Source organism: Porites lutea, chromosome 3 (genome assembly GCF_958299795.1).
Source record: "Porites lutea chromosome 3, jaPorLute2.1, whole genome shotgun sequence".
Taxonomy (NCBI): Eukaryota; Metazoa; Cnidaria; class Anthozoa; order Scleractinia; family Poritidae; genus Porites; species Porites lutea.
The window spans coordinates 41924072-41945771 of record NC_133203.1 but is presented as its reverse complement, the minus strand read 5'-3'; the positions used below and the strand labels follow the sequence as shown (position 1 = coordinate 41945771).

General features: G+C 37.1%; 1 protein-coding gene across 1 annotated transcript; it reads right to left on the bottom strand.

The window, feature by feature from the left end:
- Positions 1-850: 850 nt before the first annotated feature.
- On the bottom strand, positions 851-20038 carry LOC140931157 (receptor-type tyrosine-protein phosphatase N2-like). The gene is made up of 22 exons (XM_073380908.1): positions 19856-20038; positions 19691-19738; positions 17643-17675; positions 15675-16595; positions 14369-14420; positions 12642-12730; positions 12449-12522; positions 10359-10498; positions 9437-9503; positions 8063-8187; positions 7889-7943; positions 7613-7666; positions 6866-6959; positions 6162-6235; positions 5656-5733; positions 5100-5162; positions 4889-4951; positions 4707-4778; positions 4183-4277; positions 3334-3452; positions 2255-2328; positions 851-1628 (listed from the first exon to the last, which is right to left on the bottom strand). The coding sequence occupies exons 1-22, from the start codon at positions 19938-19940 to the stop codon at positions 1557-1559; spliced, it is 2547 nt and encodes an 848-aa protein (XP_073237009.1). The 5' UTR covers positions 19941-20038; the 3' UTR covers positions 851-1556.
- Between the last annotated feature and the right edge of the window lie 1662 nt (positions 20039-21700).

Genomic DNA, 21700 nt, shown 5'->3' with positions numbered 1-21700 from the left:
GTTCAAAGCTGGGTTAAGATAACCCAGGGTTTGTGCGAAATTTGAATTCTTTTTGTCAGCAAGTTGATGATTGGATGCTCTTAAAAATAAGAGGGAAAATTATCCGAGAAAATGTTTTTGAGAAAATTTAACCCTGGGTAATCGCTAATCGGCCTTCGAACAACTGGGCCCTGAACAACAATTTGTATAATGATACACGGCTTCAGTTGTCTCTATGGCTGGCTTTGACTCAGCAGCCGTCAAACGTTTTTGAGAAACAACTGAAATATCACGAAAACTGAAAAACTTTCATGGAGTACTCAAGCTCCTTGTTCCCAATAAATCACGTAAGCAACTACAAACCGTATTGACAAGGTTTGCTAAATTTTTATGCAGTGTGACGACTGAAGGTTGGATAAAAATTCTTCAACTAAAATTTCAAAGACGACATAATGTCTGTTTTCGCCCACGGGAAACAATCTGTTGTCAGACTATTTGCAGCAGCTCATAGATAAAGGAAGTAGTTGTTTTACGTGTTTCCATTATTAAACATATACACCGAAAATTAGTATGATTAGCAAGTATGACGACGCTAATATCATACAATTATAACAAATTTAAAATTTTCACTAGATTCGAGATAAAACATTCTTCCATTGAAGACAAACAAAATGACATTTACAACTTAAGGTGCAGTAATACGGGCAACATATTCGTGCAACTTTTCTCGAGCAACATTGAAGAGCGATGCTGCTCGGTTTGCCACACGCGTTAGTAACTTGTTGAGCAACAATTATTTGCTGTTGCAGGTTGAACACAGTGAAAAGCTCAAGTCTAATTGTTGCTCGGGCGGGTTGCAAAAAACAAAAAAAAACAAAAACAATCTCTCTCTCCATGTTACGCAACAATGTTGCTAGAAAAGTTGCGCGCGGGAATTTGTTGCCTGTATTATCGATTGAACGCAACAAATGTTGCAAACATACTAAAACTATCACGAGGCTGCCACGCAAGCCTACATAATTTTCCATAAACATACCAAATTTATGGGAAAGAACTTTGATACAATAAATACTATCTATACACTTAGATGTCTGTCCCTGATTACGAACAAAACCTAAAATGAAAAGACCGGGACAAATGTTATAGAGAGGGAAAGATGTTCTTCATCGAGTGTGACAAACGCGTGACAACATTTGCGTGACTCGTGAACTATGTGAATGAGAAACAATCCTCGAGTCGTGTCGAGGGCTCCAAATTTGGTCAGTGTTTCATAATTTTCTAAGCCGACATGATATATTTTTGTGATACGAACATAACCTTATCAAAATAAAACCTTTACCATTTTATAAAAATTATATATAAATAAATGAATTTCTCATCAAAATTAAGTCCTCACCTACTCTGTAGATTTCGCTACAACTTATAACAAGAATTGGATTCATTCAATTATTGTATTATTAACAGTATTATTGTAAACCAACATCTTAAAGAACCAAACCATTTTGAATGGCCAAATTAAAATGTCCAGCAGATAAAACTAAAATGGTACACAGTGCTGACTGTAGTGAGTGTAGAAGTTACTTGGCAAGAGCTTGGAGGATGGCATTCACTTCTTCAGCAACCGCTGTCAGTGCAAACTCAAACTGGGCCTAAAAAGAACAAAATAACAATATCTTAACCATTTAAGCCCCAATATCAACATACAGATTCTTCAAACTTGTCCCCATACATTTCGCTACATATGGCCTATACCCTAAAATGGACTATGCCGCCTAAGTCTAGTGATTAGGGTTAGCAAACTGAGTAATCAGATTCCATTTAGGTTCATTATACTTAGAAATCTGACCTCAAACTTGATTCACTCAGTTTTCTAACCTTTATCACTAAACTTTAGGGCCCAGTTATTCAAAAGGTGGATAACGCTATCCAGTGGATAGCGCAATCGGTTTTCTTAATACTTATACTGGATAGTGGTTTATCCGATGGATAGCGATGTCCAACGTTTGAACAACCATGGCCAGGGGCATAGTCCATTTTAGAGTAGTCTATATGGGTAGTCCATGGACTGGGGGTCAGTGTTTTGCCCACTACCTGCAATCTTGCCACTTGTCCAGCATCACAACAGAGGTGTTTCCACAACGAATCATCAAAACAATCCAGGCAACGGATTCCGGGCAACACCAGCACTTAATAACTGATTAAAGCTGTTGCTGATATCTCAGAATAACCACTTCAAACTGTTCAAGAACACAGAAGTAATCCTAACGTTCGTTACCTTAGTTTTAACCATTGATGGTCTCTGGTCACGCAGGTGCTCAACTGTAGCAGCAATATCAATTTCTTTAGCACCTGTGAATTAAGTCAAGGACAGTCTCACCAATGTCATGCAACTTCTAGCTGTTGTTTGCTTAACAACCCTTCATATGTAATTTCATGACTAGAGATTGATGCACATACCGAAAGAATACAATATTATTGTAATAATACTCATTGAACACTGTTTGCCAGTTTCACTACGTGATGTGCCTTAGTTAAAATCTAAAGACTTCTGTGACAATTACTTGATGGACGTGTTCACTTGATTGCGGTTAAAATTCCTATTTGGAATTCTTCTTTGCATTGTTTCTTGGAGGGTGTTGTACTTAGTAGTCTTTTGGCTCCCAAATGCAGTGCTCATTCAAGTAAGTACAATAGTGTTGTTTCTCTTAGGTACCAGACCGCTTTTGAGTTAAGTTTCTGAAGGTACCCAATAAAAGCAGATCAGCTGATCCTCATAAGCTTCTAAATGTCATAATAATATGGTAAAACGCTCGCTAAAACTATTCTTTGCAACTGTCTGTGAACACAAGTTTAATCAAAACTTAAAGACATGCACTTGCAGTTAAGTTACTATAGAGCGTTTTCAGTCACGTGGCCAGCATCTGTGCTAATTTATTGGAACAAAAGAAAGTTTTTGCATCAGAAAAGAGTTCAACTTCCACAGGATTGGTTTGCAACACCAACATGGCCGTCGTTTCATTGTTTAGGAACACCAATATGACCGTCGTGATGTCATGTGAAAACACTCTATAGTAGAGTAATAATGAAAAAGTGCGCATGCATGTCAAGGTTCGATAAACAATAGACTGTCATATGGAAAACAACTTGAAAAAATTGAGCCAACGTTTTCATGTTCAACACTTGCCCTTGTCGAATTCAGAATTATTTTAAGTAAGACTAAACCAACATTTTTGGGTTTCTTTGATTTCAAACGTGTTTCCAGAGTGTGTTTCTAGCAATCACAAAAATTCTGGTTCAAACTCCTTTAACTTAATAATTAAACGTTTTTTTTAATCAGTAATCCACTGCACTGACCTCGCATCATCTTGTTCAGCACCATGTCAATGAGTATGTAGGTTCCAGTCCTCCCTACTCCACCACTGCAGTGAACAACAACTGGAGAGGCTCGGCCTCTGAAGCACTTGTTCACTTTTCTAAAGAATAACATATCCTTTGATTATAACACAGTTGAACCCCTGTTACCCTGGTCCCAGAGCTTTTTCATGAAATTTTTCTTCGCGAAAGATAGAGCAAGCCCAAAGTGGCAACAACGAGTTGATTTGCAGCTCACTCTCTCTTTAGTGATGAAAAATTTAGAGAAAAAGCTCTGGGACCAAGGTAAACCCCTGCAAGTATCCACTCAAAATGAATAGAGTCAAAGGCTGCTTACAAATTGAAAGTCAAAACTAAAGGGAGACATCAGGACTCATCTACTTTTTGGAAAAGAATTTATTGCAAGCAATTTCTTCGTTAGGTAACATGTAGTTCTGTGTCGTCGGTAAAAGTTCTAAGTATAACGTAACGTAAGTGTCAAGCAAGTGGCTGTGTACAAGAGGATAAATGACAAATTTAAAGAAAGACGTCGTTACCTGTGAATACAGCCATCTCCGTTTGCTCTTCACGACAAGGAGCAAAGAGAGATGGCTGTAATGCCATGATAAGTTATCATTGGGTGCTTTAAAATAATTGTGGCGTCTGAGATTCATTAATTTTGATAAGTAACAGTGAGGGTGCTAGCTTAGTGAGCTGAAGAAAAGCGCACGGAAGCAGCCAAGAAAAAACAGGTAATAATCAATGGCATCAAGGGGGATGTCAAGGTCATTACCAGTGCTGACGGAAGAACAACACTACTCTGTGAACAAGTCACTTCCTTACAACTCTTACCGTCTGAATTCCAGAAGCGGCTTAGGAGTAGCAGGAACATTAAGATCCGGCCAAGTGAGAAAGTGGAATTGGGTAACAGTTCTTGTTTCACTAGTCTGCAAGATGGGAAAACAAACAGGATACATTGAAATAAAGGTTAATCACTTAAAACTACCTTAACAAAGCAAGCCGGGGGTGCAAAGAAAGTCGGTTTTATGGCTTGCTATTCGGGCAAATTGTTTCTAGTAGGTACTAGCCCCTTTTAAGTAGCCCCCCAAAAATTTTTTGATGAGCAGCATGGTTACAGTTCTTCTGTAATTTGAATTTCCCAAAAATACTTCACTTGCCAGTTGGGCACTGAAGTTAAGAACAGAATTCACTAACCCGATAGCAAAATCTACTAGCCCCAGGCTACTGGACACGACTTTCTTTGCATGCTGGCATAGCATGTATATTTTTAAATCACCATTCCCTGTTAAGTACCGTGGAACTCATTATTTCATAAGAAAAAAATATAATGCTCATTAGTATGACCATGTGTATACCTGTAGGTTTTTCAAGTAAAAACTTCTCACTAGGTAATCTTCACACCATATATGCTCCGAGACAAGGTGAACCTGAATTGTGAACACAAGACATTTAGGGTTGATGCAGATTAAACGATATCAACATTTGCACAAGAAAGCATGGCAAATCATAAGGTTTATGTTAACTTATGGCAACTTACCTCATAAATACGATATGTGACAATTGGCTGCTGCTCCTCGGGCCAGTATCGATGGCATTGGGGCTGTAAAAGAAAAATTTCAATGGTTTAATTTCTAATCCTTTAATTGCACTCGACACAGAATTTGAAATCTTAGAAGAAGTTATAAAAATAATTAATATCAATAACAATTTGAAACTGGCCATTAAAAGTGACAGAGGACAGCACTTACCAATCCAAGATCTGAAAGCTTAGTCAAGTTAACAATAACTACCACGCCTTGTTCCCACACCATCTGAAAGGGCAACAAAATGAAACGGGTTATAAAACTGAATGAAAATAATTGAAGGCTTGTTAGCTCAACTGGATAAGCACAAGCTCTGTGAGTGGGAGGCTGTATGTAGGTTCAAACCCCGGCCAGACCAACACCCCAGATCTTAAAAATAACTGAGGAGAAAGCAATGCTTTGTCATGATATTTGCAAATGGTTAGACTTTCTGTAGTCTTCCTGGATAAGGACATTGAACTGTAAGCCCTGTCTCACAATCCTTGTACATATAATAAATTCTGTGGGACATTGAAGAACCCAAACACTGTTTGTAAAGAGTAGGGACATAGTCCCGGGTCAAATTCAAACTCATTCCTTCATTACTTGTAAACTGCACCATGAGCAGTCTGGCAAAAGTCCCCCAACCAGTGTTGTAAATTGGCCCTGAAAAGCTCTGGGGGAGTGGATAATAAGATATTTACAATTTAAAATTTACAATGCTCATAGCATAACACCCTACCTGCCAGAAATCTGACACTGTTTGAGCTAGGGGTCCCTGTGTTGCAATGTAAGAAGGATTCTTGGGATCATGGTCCATCTGTTGAGAGTCACATGTAATGTGAGTACACACCACAATAAAACAAAGCAAGCCATTCAATGCCAAAGTCATGATGAAACAACAATATTTGAAGCATGGAATGGCGTATCACACCATGATAAATTCTTACAACAAGACGTGGAGGATCTAGTGCTTGACATAAGGGCAAGGTTCTCTCTCTGACTCAAATGAAGCTTCTTGTGCCCATAATCTTGAAGGAGGGGAGGGATAGCGGGTATGGTTCCCACCCCTACAATCATGGAAAAATGTCTCTTGACTATTTGTATTTCTGGACCTTCTCTTGAATCACAAATGACCAACCTCTCCCCTCTCCCCACAAACAAGGTTGGATGCGTGAACATTACTTTGTTATAACTGGGTAACAAATGGATAAAACAAAGAGGAAAATTTGGAGTTTGATCACTTACAATATAGCTGGCATTGATGTAATCAGAACCAGTAGCACTTGCAGTCTCCTTCAGAAGAACCCTATTGTGGTCATCTGAAAAAATAACAAAAAATAAGAATATTTAAAGAGGGAGCCCAACTCGCCATGGTGGTTTTTAGTGGAGCCCTCATAGATTAACTAAATTAATTAATTATTTAATAGCTAAAGAGTAAAATTAACTCCTAAATTTAAAGGGTAAAAATCTTAAAATTGAAGTAACAAAGTTTAAAACTAGTTCAGGTTTTCTAAAAAGGTTTCTAGCTTGGATTTAAAAGTAGATTAAAAAACATGCTTCTTTCATATCTGGTGGAAGACTGTTCCAGTCTTTTGCAGAAAGATAGATAAATATTTGTTTTCCCCAGTTAGTTTGGGGAAGGAGTAATCAAAGATAATGTTGGAGCATCTTATTTACATGAATGAACCGCTTGACTTTTGATAAAATTAAAGTTAAAATCAGTTTCTCAGATAAGACGCTGCGGATTGTAATGCAATGATGAAAAGACCTTCTCGTAGAGAGTGGCTCGAGATCTAGACTCATTAGTGTTTTGGTTTTATGAGCTTCGAGAAAAAAACAGACACCAAAGTAGTTGGCTACAGCAATAGTTGGGCAACCACTTCGATTCACATTCTAAAACACTTTCCAAGTTTCAAACAAATCTAAATCTCGAACAGGATAAAACTTACATGGCAGCACATCACCGTAGCGATTCTTGCGAAGATTCTTCTCCATTTTCCCAACTTCTCTGCTATTAGGTTCAGCCTCATAAGTTTTTAAAGCCTACAGAAGAAATCAAAATTATCATTATGCCTCTAAGCCCTAAATAAATTCACAAGTAAAATAACAAGTTATCTGTCCCTGCTTTGACCTGACAGTACAGTATCGAGGAAGGATTGCGGCATCAAGATGAGGACCATATTTTGGAATAAGACTATGCAAAGTTTTTAGAATAGAATAGAATAATTTATTTAATGTCGAAGACGTGGGAGGCGTTTGCACAATCTTCTGAGCCAGAGGCTCCATCAGTTTTACTATGACCTTTGAACCATGAATACACTACAGATATCAGAATATGTTATTTTAAACAGACATCTACATATTGCAATGCAATGTATGCCAAAACAAGTGATCCCTAGATCATGTTTATTCCATTTCTCGTATTCCATAAAAATTATGCTGTCAATTGAACACAACCTTAAAATGCAAAATTAAGCCCACAGAATACTAGTAACAATATCATGGGCATTGGGACATACTGATGGTGGTTGGACATAGTTAACATTGACCTAATAAACTGTTGTAAGCCTCCTTCAAAAGAAATCTTGGTTCCTATAACTCAAAATCAAGGCAGTCACCCAAACAGATGTTTCATCATGGACCAGAGGTCATGCTGTATTTGAAAAAAGAAAAAAGAAACTCATTCCAATACTTGCCTCCCATTCTTTGTTTAGCCGGTCCTTATTGTTAAGGTGATCTTCCATGTAAGCCTAATGAGAGAGAAAGGCAAAATTATTTTAGTTATTCCTTAGTATGGTGCACAGGCAATGCCCATATTCAAATATTTGCACTTGTGTAATGATATAATTTTAAGGTTAGTCCTTATATTCATGTCCAGGTTAGTTACTTATAACAAAGAAAACCGGCAACCACCAGTAATGTTATCCTACACATTATCATCTTTGTTACCAACAACTGATGAGTATACTTACCAAAACCACATGACCAGTGGAAATGTCCATATTTGGGACAACAGGCTCCTCACTCCTGAAACAGAATAATTAATAATGTATTTTTAATTATCAGGCCAATGATAAGAATGGAAAAAATCCAACTTACTGGAATCATTATACATTTCTGGAAGTTGCATTCACAGTTTTACATACCAGGAGTATTTGGGAGCACGTCCACTTCCCAGTCCCTTTTCTTTTTCAACACCATGTTGTGTGGGTGTAGTCTTTACAGGTGCACTGTCCCAACCTTGAGTGGCACGCAGTTGACGACAAAGTTCCTATAAAAAGTGACAAAGCTGGTTAAAAAAACAGCTATGCAGCCATAATCTTTCACCCTTAAAACCCATACATGACTGATTTAGGATGAGTTTTAACCCTTACATCTTGTATAAATGTCACATTATTTCGCCAATTTCAGATATCAGGAACTGGCAACCAAATTGAATTCTAATGTGTGACGTCATAAAAAATTTAATTTGTGACTTGAGTCTGAATGTTTAGACCCAAGTCAAATTTAGAAGGATTTGTGTGGAGTCATCAGAGCATAACTGGGCTAATATCTCAGAGACAATTTGCCCTGAAATGCTAATTTTTGTCAAGTAGGTGTCTTGTTCTTTTAGAATATCTTGACAAATCCCATAATTTCACAAATTTAATTTTTAGGATGTCATCACTTTAGAACTCTATTAAGACTCTATTAAGAGTTGTTTGTTTTTTTCACTTAGTGAAAAAAACAAACAACTCAAATAAAACAGCAAGTACAAAAGAATGCGTGGATGGATAAATTAATGAAGATTGAAATGGATTGAAAAAGATGAGTTCAGCCCAACATTTCTTCAAAGTTCATCTCTGTTGTAGGTGCCTTTGAATATTACCCTTAGGAGACATATCTTGTGACAAAACCGTGATTTTGGAATTTAGAAATTTCTTCACAAACATCAAGTTTCATAGCAGTGATTAGCAAAACCAAACAAAGTGGACTAAAGTGCTGTGAAATGGTCCCTTTTAAATAGATTAGATTTCAAGGCTGTTTAAGTGGGCTACAACAGTGCTACTACAGCTACTTTTAAAACCCATTCGGCCCTGAACAGCCTTGATTTGAGCATGGCTGTCTGGAAAAAAATAATTATTAACCCTTTAAGCCCCAATATCCACAACCAAATTTTCCACACTGATATTCATACATAGTTGAGAGAGTTTAATAAAAGATCACAGCATTTTCTCTATGGTGATCATTTGATTAATTCTTGTGACAATGTATGGATATTGTTAAAAGAAAATTGATGAAGCTCACTATTGGGACTTAAAGTGCTAACTGGCACCCTGAATGTTCTAAAAACCATATAATCCAGGGTGCTATGCATCAGATTTCCATTCTCCCAGTCACCCAAGAACAAAAGTATGGTACCAGGGTTCATTGACAGCTGCTAGAGTCCTTATAATTGCAGTACTAACACAATAAATGCATTCTCCAATACATCTTTGTCTTCTGTTGGATGGGTAAATTAATGGTTCAAATCATTTTACCTGGTAGTCTGCAGCGGCTTCCTGACCAGGAAGAGTGACTGGCTTGAAACCCTTTGTTTCTTTGTGCCTGACAAAAAAATTTGAAAAACAATGAGGGTTACCCAATAAAAACAAAGAATGGATGGTGGATGGTATTGTACAAATAGAAGAAACAAAAACAAAATTAGGCTTATAAAAAGATATTCACGAGTTGAACTGCCGACAGAAAGACAGATTCAAAAGCTGATGTTTTGAGCAGTAGCAGTCAATCTTATTTGCACTAACAAAGGGAAAGTGATTTAGATGCTGGAAGCCCTCGAGCTTTGTTGTTATTAAACTTTGACCCTTCAAGTGTAATATGTTCATAGTTTTACTTTGACCCTTCAAGTGTAATATGTTCATAGTTTTACATTAAGACATGCGCACTGTAAGAATCCTGGGGCATTAAACATGGCAGATTGATGAATACTTGATGTTGTCTCTTGTCCTCTTTCAGAGACATTTGGGACACTGAAAATCCCATTCAGATAGACACAACAAACACTTTCAGGGTTGTACTTTTAGAAGCAGGGAGCTTAAGCAATAACAACGATGACAGCAGTGAAAACAAAAAAAATGTGCCCTTTGAAACTTAATTGTGTCTACATAAACCCCTTCGATTTGTCAAATGAAGGTGATTTTTCCTGGAGTTGAATTCTGAAGGACTTTATCAAGGTTCAAAACAAGAGAAGGAAAAGACCTGTCTGTCATATGTTCACTTCCTCTATAAAATGTCAGGGTGTAGTCGTGCAGTGGATGTCAAGGAAATGCACTAAACAGCGTGATGCATGTGCAGAGCTGTTGTTTTGCTAAAAGAACCAATTGTTTTTTTGACGTTTTCGTTGTTGTGGTTTCTTAAGCTTTCTAGTACCCTTTGCTCTCCAGAAGGATGAGGCTGTCATACCTTCTCATCATCAGGTAAATTGCAACTGCTGTCAACACAACTCCGGTCACACAACCAACAACAATGATAGTGATAAGGAAATACTTTGGCTGCTGTGTTTCCACTGACGTCTTAGGCCGTCCACTTTTCACATTTTTGCTCTGCAAGTAATAAAGAAGCACTTTCCATTAGAATTTGGACACAGAGTCTTTCTGACCAAAAGGGTCCTGTCCCACAGCACTTTGACTTATATGGTTCTTGTGAGAGGTAAAAGAACCCACAGCACGGTTCAAATTAAAAAAGGTAGGGGCCCTAGACCCCAGTGGCTTGGGTCAGTGGTGTGGGTAACCACTCCTTGGCTGGGTGAGTTGCCTGTAAGGAGAGAACTTCATATAGGAATAACCTCATGATCCTTCTTTAGGTGTCGTAATGGCTACTTGTAAACAGTGTACATGTATGACTCAGAAATTTTTTTGACAAAGCAGCAAAAACAGAGGCAGCTGAATATGGTGAAATCCCTGATTATCTGAAATTCTTTGGAAAGTGAAAAGACGGTTGATCCTTTGAGTGAGGGAATAAATTAATGCTTTGTTCCAGTGTTCAGAAGAACATATCGAGAAAATTAAAAATCTAGCAGACAAAAACTACGAGAGATTAATCTGAACTAAATAGTGAGAAAAAATCTTGTAAATCAGTTTGAAATTAGATAATAATATATAATCTTATATTTTAAAAAAGAAAAATTACAGTGTTGTTCAAAAAACACTTTAAACTTAAAAATTAAATAATTAAAGTTATTATAAAAGTAGTGAATAAAACTAAATTTCTCTGATTTACATCATGATCTCTAAATTCATCTTTGAATAGAAACAAAATTTCCAACAAAAGTCTCTTCGCTCACACAACAAAAAACAAGTTAAAACTGAAATTAAAAACCTGTTTCACAATTGCCTAGGAAGGAAACACTTGTTTAAGATGTGGAAAAAGCATGGTATAAAAAATAATACCAAGGATTGGGAAAATTACAATAATTATTGTGAAGAGGATTTCTCTATTGATGTCAAAAGAAATCAAGATTAGAAAAAACACATCTTACACCTCGTTGAATTTCAATAAGGAAGAAAATAAATTCAATTGAACTACACAAAAATACTCACATAAATTTAGCACATAAGTCTTATTCTTCACTAAGACTAGGCAGTAATAGTGTTTCAGTCAATGACAGGCTTCTTTGTGATGTATTATTCACAATAAGAAATGAAAGCTTTCTGCTAAATTCATAATTAATTCATATGACAGCACTTGAATAGTTTATGAGCTATTCCCATATATGGTAACTGATTGATGAATACTTTAAATAGCTTGTTCTTTAAAGTAAAATTTAAGTTTTGTTGAGTTACACAAAATCACACAATAGATTCATGTTCAACCTGTAGTTCTTGAAAAATATCCAAGCAGAAAGGTTTGAAAATATTTAAAAGTTCTTCAAATTAATCTTTGTTAAGTGTAGGTTTTAGAGCTAAAAATAATAACTTTTAGGGCTTAACATATAATACTATGAAGGAAAAAAATGTTGGTAAAAGACTAAAACAATGAAATAGGCTCTAAGGTTACCATAGAGACTTCTTCACCTAAACCCCCTAATAACTCAAACTAAGTTCACTTTCCCATTGGCTCAATTTGTAGTTAATCAACTCAAACTCAAGTCAAGGTACATTTCACTGTTTTTTTTTTTTTGTAAATCCCTTAGCAGTTCAATTCTCCTTAAAACCTAGCAGTACCCAACATAACAATGTATATTATTTCTCCTAACTTATTGCATGAATATGGTACATCAAGCACAAAGCTCCCAAAAATAAAAGAAGTTGACAACTAAAGGAAGGACTTATTCCTCATTAAGGTCATAAGAAATTTATGGAGAACAGTCCATAGAAAAAAACAATGCTATAGGGTTAATGCCCCGACAACACAACCCCAAACCCTTACTCCTCTCTCTAACTTTCTTGCACTATGTCCAATTGCAAGGGAGGTTAAAGAGGAGGAGGGGGGAGGGGCCATTGAAAGAACAAGTTGACATAAGTGGTTGTACAGGGTACTAATTTAAGACTTACTGGAGTATCTTCATAATCAGCTGCCTTGATCTTTAGGCCACTATTCCGTGCAACTTCATCCTTCACACTGGGTTCTGAAAAGATATTACCACAAACAAAGTTTCAAAAATAATTTTAAAAAAAGATTTAACGGCTCACTATATGGTCCTTTAGCGTGTAGCACTCAAAAACTAAAGTCTATTTGAACTAATACCTTTTTTGATCCTTTCGGCAACAGCCCTGGGCTCTTCAAGCGTGTACTGTGTTTGTGCCATCTTAAGCTTCACTTCTGCATTGTTGACCCTGTTGAAAACACAAGCAAACATTCTGTTAATATAAACAGCTAACACTGTAATAACACATGAGCATCGTAGAATAATTCTGTGTTGCATTGATGACCAAATCCTCTAAATTAGTAACCACGTTGTCAACTACATGTAGATTTCTCTGAAGACATAAATTTTTGAAAACAATGTTAAGAGTAATCTGTCACAGTGGCGGGCGTCCAATTAAAGATCTTGTTTGTTTAAACTCATGTTGCAATATGAAATATTGTATTTGAAGCAGTCTTTTTTGGTCGATTCTTTAATTTTATTATGGTCCCACCTATCGTCCCCTTAGTTTACTTTAGCACATAAAATTATCCGATGTTTGTAACGCACGCTATCTGTTAGTTTCAGTTAAAACAAAACTAATAGTTCTGAAGGGTGCAACAACCTGGTAACTAACAATGAGGAACTGGCCACCCCTATGAAACATTATTTTAGGGGCCACGAGGATCTTGAATCTTCAGCTGTGTTACTTAAGAAAGTTACTGAGGTGATGGAAAAATTAGTGTTAAAAATGGACAGATTATCTTTATATCATGATCATTAGCTTACTTTATCACAGTAAACATAGGGGATGGCGCAGAGTTCCAAAGGGCATTCTGAAGTGCGGCTGCGACTATTTTGGCCTGGGCTGCAGTTACACTGTATAGATTTAGAGTGTACAGAGGTTGTGAGGAAGCATGCATGAGAAAGTATCGTAAGCTGTATAGTGTAACATACTGAAACAATCACCAGTAGTGATATGGATACAAGAATAATGGACTGCAGGACCTACTGGGCATTAATGGGTGTTCTAATTTAGGGACATCCTTTAGGTTTTTAATGGTCGAACGAGACTGCATGTCTTTTATATTTCTTTTTCCATCATACAGTGAAACTCCATTAACCCTTTAAGTCCCAATGGTGACCAACATCAATTTTCTCCTAACAATGTCCATACATTGTCAAGAGAAAAGGTTATGAGAATTGATAAAATGATCACCAAAGTGACAATGCATTGATCTTTTATGAAATTCTCTCAACTCATTCTTTAAAGAAATGTATGGAGGTCAGTTTGGAGAATTTGTATGGGTATATTGGGGCTTAATGGGTTAAATAGGACATTGAGGGGGCCATAGATAGTGTCTGGGATATCCGTATTAAGCAGGTTGGATTTAGAGAAAAAGTAAGGGCTTTCTTTCCCCGGGGACAAAGCAAACTGTCCGTAATAATGAGGTGTTCGTATTAAGAGGATGTTTGCAAAGCAAGGTTTGACTGTATTTGTCTGCCTCACTGAAAGATCAGATCTAAGGCATGTTACAATCGACGATAAAATCATTGAGACACTGTCCTCAAATTGGGTAACTTCAGAGAACAAAACAATCCACACCCCTTCCCCTCCCATCCATTAAAGGACGGAGCGTTGGTTGTTTCCTACAGGTAGCAAACAGCAGCACAACTTTGCATGGAAGGGGTGGGGGAGAAAAAGCATCATTTTCCCCTTTTCAGCAAAACATCAGAAATGGAGAAGTGTCTCCACTAATTTTGTTCCTGATTGTAGAATCTCTCACGGCTGTAAACTTACATGACCTGTATCATCAGAAAGTAGAAGTGTAAGGGGAGGAGAACTTACTTCTGATTCATTGACAATTTGATGTTGCCTTCTTTTAAATTATCAGAATCAGCTGCAAAAGAAGATGAAATAAGTTATGACAACAGTTATAACACTCCATACATAGAATTAAACTTTAAAAATGCAAACAACAGCCTTCCCAATGAAGCTGCAGAATTCATTTTCACCTTTAGGTGGGCAATTAGTAAGATTTCAAGTATTGAACAGCTTGGGCGTGGCCTATTTTGGTTTTTATTTTCCATTGGTTTTCAACAATGTTTGAGAGTTAAGCTAAGGGTCATGCTCATGTAAGCTGGAGGGAAATCCACTGCTCTCATTAAGTGATTAAAGTGTAACCTCAATATGATGTACCTCAATATAACCAAATCCTTAGTATGACAAACTATTTTCTTTACCCCGGTAATAGCAAAATATATGAAAAAAACCCTCTTTATAATGAAACCTCGTTATAGCGAGAAAAATTTCGCCAGTCCCTTGGCCCTTCGTTACATCAAGGTTCCACTGTACTCCCAATAGGATTCAGTACAGGGGGGGGGGGGTAGCCTACTTTTTTGACTTGTTGGAGGCCTGGCTGACTTTCATTTCCACATATCCTGAAAATTACACGCATGACTAATACGCACTGATCTCACCAACACCTTGAGCTCTTAAGATTTTTAGCTCACCCCAACAATCCATAATTTATTACAAGCGGCAGAGTGATTAAACCAAAAATTTGTAAGCACAGGCCTAAAGGTCTCTGGGCTGGCATGGCTACGCCCCTGGATTACTGCCAATAGTATTCAAACCTATGACCTTCAGGGTTACTAGGCCAGATGCTCTACCACTAACCTATGGAGCAGGAGACCAGCCCAGTGGGGTACTCCGGATTTTAAGTGACACAGATGATTGAAGGAATTTTGGGGAGGTTGAGATTTTCAATTTCTGTATTTTTTGGGGTTGAAAAAATTTTGGCAAGTATTTTTTTGGTTAGCTTGATTTAAGTAGGGATTTTTTTGGGTACTCAAAACAGTCTGAAGATTCGTGATAGTTCCTGCGTATCCCGGCCGCGTAAATCCGTGAATATATTTTTATGGCTCCGAAATTCGGCATGGGATTTTTTGGGGGTTAAATTTTGGTCCAGGGATTTTTTGGGGGGTTTTGATTTTTGCCGCCATTCAATCATCCCTGTCACTTGAAATCTGGCTATAAGGCCACTACATTAGGTTCATGTGAGATTTTTCCAGAGTTAAGACCATATTGAGCCCATTTTAAAGAAAGATAGTTCAATGCCAATGACATATCCATTAATCATGAGTCTTCTCACCTTGTTCCTTGCTGACATGATCACTGGCATCATCCTTCACTGGAACAAAATTATCCTTGTACAGCTTTGACGCCTCTTCCTTCTTGACTGAATTAGGAACTTCAACTATGGAGCTCTCCCTCTGGCTTTGAAAAAAATCCTCAACACGTTTATAAGTCTTCTCTGGATTAGGCCCTTGATCGATGACTACGTCCGCCTTCACCTTCTTTACCTTGCCCTTCACCATGACTTTTCCTTCTTCTCTCCTTCCTTCGGAAGAAGCCTGCTTTTCAGTTTGCATGCGATTGTCTTGGAGACCAGAATTATCATGGTCCGGTGCTATTTCGCTAGTTAATGGGACTGGTGGAATTTTCTTTTCGCTATCTACAGGGAAGCTTCTGACATTGTCTTCTGCCTGCATTATTTCACTTTTTTTGGAAGCCAAGTCTACATTGTCACCTAAAGAATCTTTAAGACTCTTGTCTACAAATTCATTCTTATTTTTAGAGGAATCCCTTCTGTGACCAACACTTTGTGCAGATTTAGAACCAGAATCCTCTTTTTGTCGTATATGTTTCGGGGCTTTCAAACTATTGTAATCATAAGGAAGACTTTTGTATTCATCTCGGTTGGATTGTTTGTTAGTACCATGCTTTGCACCAATACTAATTTTGTCCCAGTTTTCAACCCCAATAGGGGGCAATGACTCAGCGTCAAGAACTCTCCTGTCAGAAGGTAAATCTTCAACTGGAAAAAATGGTCCTAAATTCCGCCCCTCCTTTCTGCGATCATAGTCACTCTCAACTGCATACCATTCTGAATTATCAGGTTGATCAAGTCTGATGTCATCCCTGTTATCAAACTCTTCCCGATAGTTGGAATTATAGTACTCATTGGAACTTATTCTTCTTGGTATCTCTCCTCTGCCATAAGATGGATAATCTACAATGAAAAAATCAGTAATGCAAAGATATGATTGAGTGATTCATAATATTGTACATAGGGAATGTAATACAGAGATCATGAGTTCAAGTCTCGATGTAATTTAACCCGTGATCAGGCCAAATTTTAGCAGCACCCTTACATTCTCTTTCATGGTTTGCTCTTAACTGTCAATTAATCACAAGGCTGTGCTCTAAGGAAAATAGAAGAGAACATGGTGCTCTAAAACTGTAAAATCTAGGGTGCCTAGCATATGATTTGTATGAAAAAACTAAGATTTTCTAGTCACCCAAGAACAAAAGTTAGGCGCCAGGGGCCTCTGGGCTCCGCTATAGCACAGCCCTGAATCAAAACTGTCAGCTGCAGACCAACAAGAAAATGTTTTTTTATGCTTCATTTTCATTAGCAGAATTGCAAAAACAGGGCATCATTTAGATTCAAATTTCAAAACATTATCCTCAGTTCCATGCTCCCAAACTCTCCTCACACAGCGCTCCAAGCTGCGACCATTTTGGTCATCATGGCGAGTACAGTGTTAAAAAAAGATGGCAACTAAACTTGTAACTAAAGTCGCCAATTTGGCGACCTGCGTTCAGCAGTCGTGAGCCAAGGTGTATAAGGTTTCTTTATCTGCTGCTGGAGATCCATTTGCTACAGAAAAAGCTGCTGAAACTTGGCAAAAATATGAACCAATTCTACGGAAGGAAACTGTTTCAGAAATCCACATCAGCTTACCTTAGGATCAACTCGGAACACCTTCACATGTAACACGCGAAAAATGAAGTTCCAGTAATCAATGTGGTCGGCAGTATAAACCTTCATGTAAAATTACACCAAATGTGTTTTTTTTTATGGCGACCAATATATTATGTCTGGCAACCATTTTATAATTTTAGGTCGCCAAAAGGTGACTTTGAAAAAAACTGAGCTTGGAGCACTGTCACGTGATGGGAAAATTAAATTAACTAGTTCAATTGTTGCATAAAATTTTATTTGCAAGCAAATGTTTTTTTTTTTTTAATTTTACAAAACTAGGATAGATCCTACCTTGTCGGCCAGCTACTTCTCTCTTACACAAATCTGCAACATACAGGGACAGTAAAAATGAGAAAAACCATTCAGTTTTATCAGTTTCTCTGTAAATCCTCAAATGAATGCCACTTTCAAGATGTCTGAGAATGAAAGCAACATGTGCCACAATAGGCTGCAATGAATATTCTTTCATTTCATTTTTCTTTTCTCTTGTTTCTTATTCACATTGCAATTTCCATAGGCCATCCTCTTTTTTTTTTCTCCGTTTAGCGTCGTCCGACTGCCTCAGATTTTTGGCATTTTCAAAAAAAAAAAAGAAGTAACGACCTAGTTAAACCATTTTTCACTTGAAATAATTCTTTTAATCTGAAAAATGAGCACAGGATAGTGTGGAGAAATACAGGAACAAAAACAGGACCATTTTTTTAACAGTATAGCTAGTGTGCATTTGTTAATCGAAATATGTAAATGTTAACTTTTAACGTCATTCTGGGGTACTAGGGCCTCATATTCCGAGACTTCTTGTGATTTTTTTTTAGGTTTTTTTTTTTCAATCCGACCGACCGACCCAATATCAGGAAACGCATTCGACGCTAAACGGAAAAAAAATGGGGATGGCCATAATCTAAAATTACACAAGAGGAAACACAGTGATTTGACAGATTTCCCTGTCTTGAGTGTTTGGAAGATCTTGTTGTCCCTTATCACCAAAAAACAGGCACCCTAAGGTCTCCATAAGTTCAGTATATTATGCCAATTATGTACTATTTGTGTACAATTGTTCACAAATTTTGTTTTGTTTTTTTTCGCACGGTTTCTGGCTGAATTAATACCGTTTTTAGATTTGTCTAGTTTTTGTACAATGTAAAAAAGGATTTCCTTACATTCAGTGATCTAAAATGCTGAATTTAATTTTGCTATTTGTATTTCCATGGTTCAGTAGTATGGAAAAAAAGCAAAAAAAGGTGTAAGCCGCCGTGTGAACCTGCCAGACGACCATGTTGTAAGAAACGAGAACATCATAAAGAAGGGGAGCAATATCGCATAATCAATAAGCCGCTAAGAAAATTATCAAATATAGTTTTTTTGGTTAATCGTTATTTAGTTTTTTTACTGAGTCTACAAAGAACGACAAATTCTTAAACTCAAAAATGGTTTCTAGGGAAGACATGTTGGGAATAACTGGGTTTAGTAAGCTGGTGTGTAAATTATCATAAAATGCTACGAGTGCTACTTTTCATACAATAAAGGAAGAAATCCTTTAATCGAGATATTACACGAACATGTACTTTCAAGTAAACAACGAGACAAAGATTGCTGTGATAACGCCCGAAGACTGTTTGAATGTAAACCAAGTTCTGCTTCAACGATTATGCTCAACTTCTGTCGAGCAAAGAACGTCGAATTTTCAGATACATTTTTGTGCGACATGTTATGTTTGCAGATCAAGGAATTAGACATGCAAAATAACGAACAAAGAATATTGAATAAAGCAAAAAGCCCTGATATTATAGTTATTTACTAAACTACCGTTTACGGTTAAAACATATGCAAATTTATAATTTTCGGGAACGATCGCTTTGAACCCGTGAGGTATTCAACTATTTGGTATTCAGGCTAAAGTTAAATATCTTACAGCGTTAAAAATAGGACCTCGTAAGTGAAAATACGAGAGAAATTTGTCACTAAAATAATGGTGATATGTTGTTAAAATTTAAGGAAAAAGAAAATGTATTCCGTTCAGGCGGGAAGCACATTCAAATCAAACCAGCCAGAACGAAATTAATCAAAATGTTGGAACAAATTCGACGCCGATCAATAAGCGCGTCAAAAACAGCTTCATGAAAGTCACTAGAACCTGCTTCACATTCTTAGAGAACAATTTATAATAACATAGAAGCATATGACATTGAGAATAAAATGTTCTTGATTTTTATAGATCTACCAGGTGACCGCAGAATACTCAAACAGTTTGGTACATGGATCGAGGTTGGCGATCAAAGACCAAGAATATTAAAACAAGGACGCGAATAAAACGTCTCAATAACTGAACATTTACTCACATTCATCGCAGTATTGGCCATAGCCACAGTCACTCGAAGTGAGGCAACCTAAAGTTACAAAGCACAAATATAAATGAGTGTACTTTTCATCCTTGAAAATCAAGAGTTCTCGAATCTTTGATCGCAAGAGGGGTGCAACTGGTCTAAAGTTGAACAGAAACTTACCGGCCACCGGCGAATCACTAAGATGTCCATAGTCCAGGATTAGAACCACGATAAGAAAGATAAACTTTAGGTTTTTCGAATCCATAGAATTCCATTTGATTTTAATAAAGGAGAAAAAGTTTCATGGTTAAAATATATGACAAACTACCACCACGGAACTCGCCATGACTGTCTTTCTATCAGCCATCAACAAAAGTGAACTCGAATCCCCGGATGTTTAGGTATTGTCGGAAATTGTCGATCAACCATTGTTCTTCTGACCAATCAGAACGCAATAAATCATGTATTCCCAATCCCGCGACCATCTGTACACTTTTGAATGAATACATACATAAACGCCTACTCAAAACTTCCTTATTCGTCAACATGATATTCTTGAGTCACCACAAGAGACCAAGGGTAATTTTGCCTCAAGAAATCGTGAAAAAGTTTTTCGCACACTCACGCAAAAAACAACGCAGCAAAATCAAACCAAAGGAAAAAATAGAAAAGAAAAAGGACATGACATCCATGGCAATTATACAAAAAGGGAGGATTTTAATATTTTTTTATCTCGAAAGAGTATTATCATTATTCTGTCTTATTGACTTAATTTTGAATAGCATCTGGGGACGATCAAACAATGTACCCCAATAACTCTTTCTATATCCCCCTTTAAAGTAGCTGTTTTCGATATCTGACAGCGTGCTTCAACCAGAGGTGGCAATTTAGGTAATTTTTAATGAAAGAGAAGCAATCGTAAAGAATGACGCGTTCATTTCGTTTAAAAATACTCCCACGCACCCTTCACGCGTAACTGCCTGCGAGGAAAACCATAATTTTTTGGTTTTGTTCGCTCGTGACGTCACAAATCTGCCGCGATCGAGTTCACGGTTTTCGCGACAGTCCACACAAGGACGACGCAAAAAAGAACGATTTTGCCTGATATATGTCGTTTTATACGTACTTATCCAATCTGAAGGCCGTTGACAAAAATATCTTTTTAATCCATTTAATATAATGATCGTTACATACAATATATCCATAGTAATAATATAAACAAAGACCTTAACACAGTTCAGTTTAGCGTACGTCATGACCATACCAGAACAATATATTTTTGACCATGATAATCGTAACATCAATTGTGACAAACAATCGTGTATTTCAGAAACTTCCTGTTGTTTTTTTTTTCTTCCGTTTTGGAAATCTTTTAACCGCCTCCTTATTGTTTTAGTGGAAATTGTTTTCGGCCGAAACTGTAGAATTGTACTCATTTTAGGCATCCTACTGTAAATGAACTTTTGCTAGTTAGATACCCTAAAATTCCGAAAATAAGCCCCTCCATGTATAAGCCCCTCCAAATATAAGCCCCCAAACCGGTAACGCAAAAAACCCTCCGTTAAATCGCCCCTCCAAATATAAGCCCCCCGGGGGCTTGCACTTGGAAAATTGCCCTCAAATACAAAGTAAAACAACACAAAAACGGTAAATTTACTTCCAACCATAAGGCTAGCCCAATTGATTTTGAAACGAAAATTTCCCTCCGTAGATAAGCCCCTCCGAATATAAGCCCCTCCAAAAATAAGCTCCTCAAAAAGGGCCTTTGAAAAATATAAGCCCCGGGGCTTATTTTCGGAATTTTACGGTGTTACCATTTGAGCTATGAAGGCCCATACATTGGGACCAGGCCAATTTATTGAGTTCATCGAGAAACTCATAAGTGGTTATGAGTTTCTGGTTCATCTTAACTAGTGAAAGGAATGAAACATTAAGGTAATGTGAACTGTGGAAAGACAAATTTTATATGAAGATGTGATCGTCGCAATTGCAATTTAAGCAATTGCAAATAAAACTGAATTTTTT

Bases quoted from the DNA above. Each gene is read 5' to 3' on its own strand.
- LOC140931157 (XM_073380908.1), bottom strand. From the start codon at position 19,940: ATGGATTCGAAAAACCTAAAGTTTATCTTTCTTATCGTGGTTCTAATC. The intron at 9,504-10,358 runs GTATGACAGCCT...TTTTTTTGTCAG, and splicing joins ATTTACCTGATGATGAGAAG to GCACAAAGAAACAAAGGGTT. The intron at 8,188-9,436 runs GTAAAATGATTT...CACTTTTTATAG, and splicing joins AAGCCGCTGCAGACTACCAG to GAACTTTGTCGTCAACTGCG.